The sequence below is a fragment of the Poeciliopsis prolifica genome, unplaced genomic scaffold, assembly GCF_027474105.1.
Source record: "Poeciliopsis prolifica strain line A6 unplaced genomic scaffold, Auburn_PproV2 SCAFFOLD073, whole genome shotgun sequence".
NCBI classification, from domain to species: domain Eukaryota; kingdom Metazoa; phylum Chordata; class Actinopteri; order Cyprinodontiformes; family Poeciliidae; genus Poeciliopsis; species Poeciliopsis prolifica.
The window spans coordinates 848,244-856,118 of NW_026562448.1; the positions used below are offsets into that span (position 1 = coordinate 848,244).

At 42.8% G+C, this 7,875-nt stretch overlaps 1 protein-coding gene across 2 annotated transcripts; it reads right to left on the bottom strand.

Moving 5' to 3' along the window:
* Nucleotides 1–187: 187 nt before the first annotated feature.
* On the bottom strand, nt 188–6,905 carry LOC129352148 (uncharacterized). 2 transcript variants are annotated; one of them, XM_055021013.1, is made up of 6 exons: nt 6,590–6,905; nt 6,277–6,397; nt 1,363–1,674; nt 1,065–1,129; nt 731–772; nt 188–609 (listed from the first exon to the last, which is right to left on the bottom strand). In XM_055021013.1, exons 1-6 carry the CDS (start codon nt 6,641–6,643, stop codon nt 577–579), a joined length of 627 nt encoding a protein of 208 aa, XP_054876988.1. In that variant the 5' UTR covers nt 6,644–6,905; the 3' UTR covers nt 188–576. The 2 variants fall into 2 exon arrangements, with proteins under 2 accessions (XP_054876988.1, XP_054876989.1); XM_055021014.1 differs by lacking the exon at nt 1,065–1,129.
* Nucleotides 6,906–7,875: the final 970 nt, after the last annotated feature.

The window sequence follows — 7,875 nt, forward strand, 5'->3', positions numbered from 1 at the left end:
AAGACGCAAATATTTTATTAATTTTATAGATATCATTAATATATAGTGATAATTATTGTTGTGGAGCAGGAATTGATGAATTAAATAAAATTGTATTGTTTTTACTAATCACACCAGGAGAATGTCATGTTGGTGAAACACTGAAAATAAATTTAGTAAATTTAATAATTAGGCCAGAAGACGGAACCAGATGTTTTCAGATTAATGGATTTATTAGATGATTTTCTTTCATGTTTCTTGATCCATCAGAGAAACTCTGAATTCAGCACTAATTATTCCTCCTTTTCTCTTTAGTGAAAATGAAACAAGTTTTGGATTAAAATGTTGAGTTTTGTTGCTTTGAATATCATGTTTAAGTTGCTTTGACTCAGTTTTGATGCATGTTTTTGTGACAGAAATGGAAAATTTCTGGAATATTTATTTTATTTATTATGAAGCAGGAAGATTAAAGTGTTCAGAAACAACAAACACATTTTTGTATATGTAGTTTTCAGTCAAACAGGCGCAGCTTCAAGGTTCGACCGATTTCTGGGTTTCAGTCGCTGTTTTTCTGCTAACAGCAAACGAAGCAGCAGGTCAAAGCGATGATGACGAAACTCCAGCTGCACCCTGAAAACACGTTAGCATCAGAGTTCCCGCCTGTCATTGAGCCTCATCTGAAGGTGAACATTGATGCAGTAATCTGATCATATTGATAAAGTGTTGTTCAGTTTGCTCAGCATTAACATACCTGGCCGGTTCCCTCCCCCTGCTGGTGCCGACGTAACGGACTCTACAGGAAAAACAATTCATTCATTAGCCTTCAGGTTAAAAACTAAAATGGCTCAAATAAACATTAACACATTTTTCTAACTTCCTGCAGAAGAGAACTGTGCTACAGTGACAACATGCCATATTTTCCTTCTCTAATATTGACGCGTCAGTGTTACAGTTCCTCCAGGATTTCATTAGTCATTTTTTAGTAATTTAAATCACTGATTTTGTGGCGCAACATTAAAAATATTTGCAGGAAATGTTGATATTTCCTCTTATGTTAGACATAAATGTGACTTTTTGTTACTCGCCTCATCGATCACAGACATCAAGTCAAGCTGAAGCAGCAGAGTAGCAGAGGAAGAAATACTGCCACCTGTAGGTGGGAGTTGGCATCACTTAACCTAGACGCCTTTCAACACATATGTGGGTTAGCGCAAAAAATGTTGGCTAACATGTTTGCAGCTACATGCTAACATGGCAGATGGTGACTACATGTTACCATGTTGGCAGCAACATGCTAACATGTTGGCAGCTACATGCTAACATGTTGGCAGCTACATGCTAACATGTTGGCAGCTACATGCTAACATGACGGATGGCGGCTACCTTCCATCCAAGCCACGTGGATGCTGAAGTCCTGCGACTCGTGGGGTTTCGCCACGGAGCAGACGTGGGTCCCCAGGTCCCGGTTCTGGGCCCACTGGATGGACAGCTGGATGCTTCCGGGTCGGTACCGCATGGCGTAGCCGGTGCTGCAGTTCTGGTACTTCCTGTGCTTGATGTAGTGGCACAGCAGCTTCCTGCGGGGGCTCGTCCAGCGCACCGTCAGCCGCTCCAGGTTCTGCTCGTCCTCAAAGCCATACGGACAAGGCAGAGAAAGCCGCTGACCGGGCCGGCAGAACAGCTGGACCGCACCGCCTGGAGGACCAGAACCAGTCAGTAACAGCTTTAGACAAAATCTGACTTCACAGTAAACATGTTTAAAATCTTTTATAATTTGGGATAAATGTGTGAAATGTGAATAAAACAGAATAAAAGCGACTGCAGCTCCCTGAAGCCCCGGCTGGCTCTGAGCAAACCTGCAGCCTTCGACGAGGTTCTGGTTCCGTTCAGGGATTTAAAGTTCACTTAAACTGGGTCAAGTGGGATTTGAAGCAATCCCACAGCATGATGCCACCACTACTGTGCTGAACAGTTGCTCCAGCAGGGGTCCAAAGCGCGGTTTGGGGGCCATTTGCAGCCCCAAAAAAGCAAATCTGGCCTGGAAGCCTGGCTGGTTTTATGACGTTTTGTCAACAATTTACAGATAAATTGCATATTCTTAAGAAATATTATGTACAAAAATACTTTTAATTTCTGAAAGTTTTTTCAGAAATGTTGATATACTTTTCTTAATTGTTACTGAATACAAACAATCAAACCAGGAAACTTTGGGCTTTTTTAATGTTTTGTATCGATTTACACATTTGTCTCTACAAAATCAAACTTTTCCTCAGATTTAAATTAATTACTGATCAGTTAAAACTGAAAGTTTTAGACCATTTTAGTGGCTGCAGTTGTTTTCAGGTGGACAAATTTAGCCTCAAAAAGTTTGTACACCCTGCTGGGTTGTCTGGCACTTGGAGACTTTCCCCAGAACCCAGAACCTTAAAGTCTAGATCAGTTTTTAAAGCTCAGAATGGATCCTCTCTGCAGAGGAGGTCCGGTCTGGTTCTGGTTCTTTTGGAGCCCAGAAACCTCCAGGCTGTTTCCTGTCAGATGGAGGAACTTACCTTCTCCAGCCAGGCGGGACAGAACCAGTCCGAGGTACAGCATCTGTTCCACAGCCGTGGACCGCATCTGGGTCTGGTTCTGGTCTGTTTCTGGTTCTGGTCAACCCGCCAGGTTAAAGTATTCACACCCTGCCTGGGAACCAGGAGTCCACACAGAGTTTCTACTTTTGCTTTCCGGCGGTGTCGCTTTCCAAGCCTCCAGCTGCAACCTGAGTCTACTGAGGAAGAGGAGGGCCAGCCTTCATCCCTGTTGTCTGGGCAGAACAGAACCCTGGTTCTGGCCCGGTCCAGAGCTGAAATGAGCCTCAGTCAGGGGGGACTGTGACTCAGCAGGTGAAATGTTTCAGTTTCTGTTCTGGTTCTGGAGGCTTTCATCTCCATCGTAGTCATCAGCTGGACAAACTTCCAGAGACTTAAAGGGCCGGTAGCAAGTGTTTTATTTCTTATAGCATGTCAATTCTATTACCTTCTAAATAGATCTAAAAGTGCTTTTTTAAAATCAAATATGACTTCCTGATTTAATTCCTTAAAATTGGCTGTAGCAGCCCTGCAAATCGGACACACAGAGCCTTAAAGGGCCGGTACCGTCTGGTCCACATTTTATCATTTTACAGCACAATCAGTAACTCCGTGTCCTTCCAAACATGACTTAAAGCAGATTTGTTGTCCTGATTTAACTCCTTAAAATTGGGCCTCTTGTCTCTTTAAGAAGCTCCTGTTCTTCCAGAAGCTCTGCCTCCAGGAAGTTGTCCCAACATGCCTCCTCTATTCACCCTTTAACGTTTCAGTTAAAGGGTGTTAAGGAGCTGAGTGGGGGAGGAGCTGCACCTCGGAGGCGGAGCTAAGTCCACCCAGGCATTTAGCAGCTGAATGGTTGCCATAGAGATTAAAATAATTCCCAAACGTGGAGGAATCAAAGCAACACAGCAGGTTTGATTTTGATTAATTTTTATAACAAAGATGAAAATGTGTAATTTACAGGACACTGGCCCTTTAAATGACCAGGTTTCACTACATCGTGGAAAACGTGGAGGAAATAATCATTCCTCCACATGTTTCCTTTTCCTTCTGTTTTTCTCTGTTCTCTGTGTCTGTAATAGTTTGAATTGAATTGAATCAGTGAGTTTTTATTTACTTTTCATTTTTTGTTTACTTCCTGTTTCAGGAAAACAAACTTCCAGTCTGAAAATCTCTGACGTTTGATTTCTACATTTTATTTTTCTGACTGCGAGTTAAAGATGTCTGTTGGTGTGACGCTGCCACCTACTGGGCAGGCAGGGCAACATCACAGCCTGCCTGTCTAATCCATCCACTGTTTGACTCACTGTTTGACTCACTGTTTGACTCACTGTTTGACTCACTGACTCACTGTTTGACTCAGTGTTTGACTCAGTGTTTGACTCACTGACTCACTGTTTTACTCAGTGTTTGACTGACTGTTTGACTCACTGACTCACTGTTTGACTCAGTGTTTGACTGACTGTTTGACTCACTGTTTGACTCAGTGTTTGACTCACTGACTCACTGTTTGACTCAGTGTTTGACTCACTGTTTGACTCACTGACTCACTGTTTGACTCAGTGTTTGACTGACTGTTTGACTCACTGTTTGACTCAGTGTTTGACTCAGTGACTCACTGTTTGACTCACTGTTTGACTCACTGTTTGACTCACTGACTCACTGTTTGACTCAGTGTTTGACTCACTGTTTGACTCACTGACTCACTGTTTGACTCAGTGTTTGACTGACTGTTTGACTCACTGTTTGACTCACTGTTTGACTCACTGACTCACTGTTTGACTCACTGTTTGACTCACTGTTTGACTCACTGACTCACTGTTTGACTCACTGTTTGACTCAGTGTTTGACTCACTGTTTGACTCACTGTTTGACTCACTGACTCACTGTTTTACTCAGTGTTTGACTGACTGTTTGACTCACCGTTTGACTCACTGTTTGACTCACTGTTTGACTCACTGTTTGACTCACTGACTCACTGTTTTACTCAGTGTTTGACTGACTGTTTGACTCACTGTTTGACTCACTGTTTGACTCAGTGTTTGACTCACTGTTTGACTCACTGTTTGACTCACTGACTCACTGTTTGACTCACTGTTTGACTCACTGTTTGACTCACTGTTTGACTCACTGACTCACTGTTTGACTCACCTTTTGACTCAGTGTTTGACTCACTGTTTGACTCACTGTTTGACTCACTGACTCACTGTTTGACTCACTGTTTGACTCAGTGTTTGACTCACTGTTTGACTCACTGTTTGACTCACTGACTCACTGTTTTACTCAGTGTTTGACTGACTGTTTGACTCACTGTTTGACTCACTGTTTGACTCAGTGTTTGACTCACTGTTTGACTCACTGACTCACTGTTTGACTCAGTGTTTGACTGACTGTTTGACTCACTGTTTGACTCACTGTTTGACTCACTGACTCACTGTTTGACTCACTGTTTGACTCACTGTTTGACTCACTGACTCACTGTTTGACTCAGTGTTTGACTCACTGTTTGACTCAGTGTTTGACTCACTGTTTGACTCACTGACTCACTGTTTGACTCAGTGTTTGACTGACTGTTTGACTCACTGTTTGACTCACTGTTTGACTCACTGTTTGACTCACTGTTTGACTCAGTGACTCACTGTTTGACTCACTGTTTGACTCAGTGTTTGACTCACTGTTTGACTCACTGTTTGACTCAGTGACTCACTGTTTGACTCACTGTTTGACTCACTGTTTGACTCACTGTTTGACTCAGTGTTTGACTCAGTGTTTGACTCAGTGTTTGACTCACTGTTTGACTCACTGACTCACTGTTTTACTCAGTGTTTGACTGACTGTTTGACTCACTGTTTGACTCACTGTTTGACTCACTGTTTGACTCACTGTTTGACTCAGTGTTTGACTCACTGTTTGACTCACTGACTCACTGTTTGACTCACTGACTCACTGTTTTACTCAGTGTTTGACTGACTGTTTGACTCACTGTTTGACTCACTGACTCACTGTTTGACTCACTGTTTGACTCACTGTTTGACTCACTGTTTGACTCACTGTTTGACTCACTGACTCACTGTTTGACTCACTGTTTGACTCACTGTTTGACTCACTGACTCACTGTTTGACTCACTGTTTGACTCACTGTTTGACTCACTGACTCACTGTTTGACTCAGTGTTTGACTCACTGTTTGACTCACTGTTTGACTCACTGTTTGACTCAGTGTTTGACTCACTGTTTGACTCACTGTTTGACTCAGTGTTTGACTCACTGTTTGACTCACTGTTTGACTCACTGACTCACTGTTTGACTCACTGTTTGACTCAGTGTTTGACTCACTGTTTGACTCACTGTTTGACTCACTGTTTGACTCACTGACTCACTGTTTGACTCACTGTTTGACTCAGTGTTTGACTCACTGTTTGACTCAGTGTTTGACTCACTGTTTGACTCAGTGTTTGACTCACTGTTTGACTCATTGACTCACTGTTTGACTCAGTGTTTGACTCACTGTTTGACTCACTGACTCACTGTTTTACTCACTGTTTGACTCACTGTTTGACTCACTGTTTGACTCACTGACTCACTGTTTGACTCACTGTTTGACTCACTGTTTGACTCACTGTTTGACTCACTGTTTGACTCACTGTTTGACTCACTGTTTGACTCTGCGCTCTTGTTTTGTGATAGTTTGTCTGAAGAAGTGGAGAAGCAGAAAGCGAAGCGTGACTCACATGATGACAGCGACGAATCGCAGATCCTCCGGTTCCGACCCGCTTCAGAAACCTCACAGCGCCGGCGGGTCAAGAACCCGGGCTGAGTCAGAACCACGCAGCAACAAGCAGCACCATGGAGCTGCAGCAGATTAGGTTGAATGTTTACAAAGCAGTGCAGATCATAAAACTAGAACCAGCCCTTGAAATGATAAATTCTTCAAGTCGTTTGGGTCAGGTCGGACCAACTGGTTCTGACCTACGATCAGAACTGAAAACACTTCAAAATGCTTTAAAACTGGAAAGTCCCACTTTTCCTGCTGTGTAAACGCACCATCATGGGCTCAAGCCGCGGCTCCAGCGCCCTGTGTGGCCCCTGGACTGACATTTTCGGCCCCGGACTGAAAGTCAAGAAGGACCAAGATTTGGCGCCCAGCACAGGAAGCTGATTTACCGTATTATTCAGACTAAAAGCCGTTACTTTTTTCTACACTTTGCAGCTTGTAGCCCGGTGCAGCGTCTCTGTGTATCTTTTTTCAACCGCCAGGGGGCGCTTTAGCAGGAAGTGAATCATTGGAAGTCAAAGAAGAAAGTGCTAATTTTCATCCAAGCATGTGCTAAGAGCAGCATGGCGTCGGTACAGGCGGGAAATGGAGCCATTGCATGTAAACCCGGTGTGAAGGAAACCATGGAAACAGAGGCCTGCGTCATTCATAAACCCAGCAGCTTTATCAGGACGCTGCCCTCTGCCGCCCTCTGCTGGATCCTTGTGGAAAACCGAGAGCGGCTGATATACAGCTTACAGTTTTTTCCCCAAAAATTGTAGCTCCGGCTTATAGTATGGTGCGCTCTATAGTCCGGAAAATACGGTAAATTAATACTTTTTTTGTTTTAATTTTGGTGAAACTGTCACAAATTAAAATGTTATGAACAGAAAACATTTCCTGCAAAAGTATCCATCATCAATTTCTGCAACCACATCTGGTTTCATTCATTTGTGAAACTTCTGTTTTTATTTTTCACTTTAAGTCATTAAACTTTCATAAAAACCTTAAGTGTTTTCACAGACAGACTTAAATTATGCTTTTATTTCTCAAAATTCACCAAATCTTTTTTTGTTTTCAATTGAAACCTGAAAAACTAAAAACATTTTAGTAAAGTAAACCTTAAAACCCTCTTAAAATTTTGGATCGACAATAATTGATTCATTTCCACAGAGGTTTCATTTATTGCTGAAAAGAAAAATCTGTTAGTCAAGAGTTTATCTGACAGAAGCTGCTGAACATCACACATTTTCTATCAAAGCATCTAAAACATCTGAATAACATCGAAAATATTTTTCAGTTTATTTTTGTTGTTTCCGGATCCAGTCCAGTTTGCTCCGGGTTCTGGTCGGTACCAGGACCCGGTTCCTGGTTTGGGTTCTTTTGAAGGTCCAGAACCTTCAGGTCGTCTGGGTCGTTGCGGCTCTGTCCGCGCTGAGGGGCGAACCGACAGGAGCCGCTTCCGGTTGGCTCTTCAGAATAAAAGCACCACGGATGTTTATCACCAGCTTCCTGTAGGGCTGCTAAATATGGGCAGGCGTTTTATTCAACTTAATTCAATGAATACGTTTATGGA

What these genes read in the sequence shown, in the direction of transcription:
- LOC129352148 (XM_055021013.1), bottom strand. Translation starts at nt 6,643, where the DNA reads ATGTCAGTCCAGGGGCCACACAGGGCGCTGGAGCCGCGGCTTGAGCCC. An exon ending in CGCGGCTTGAGCCCATGATG is followed by an intron (nt 6,398 to 6,589) that starts GTGCGTTTACAC and finishes AATCTGCTGCAG; the next exon opens with CTCCATGGTGCTGCTTGTTG. An exon ending in AGGGGGAGGGAACCGGCCAG is followed by an intron (nt 610 to 730) that starts GTATGTTAATGC and finishes ACGTGTTTTCAG; the next exon opens with GGTGCAGCTGGAGTTTCGTC.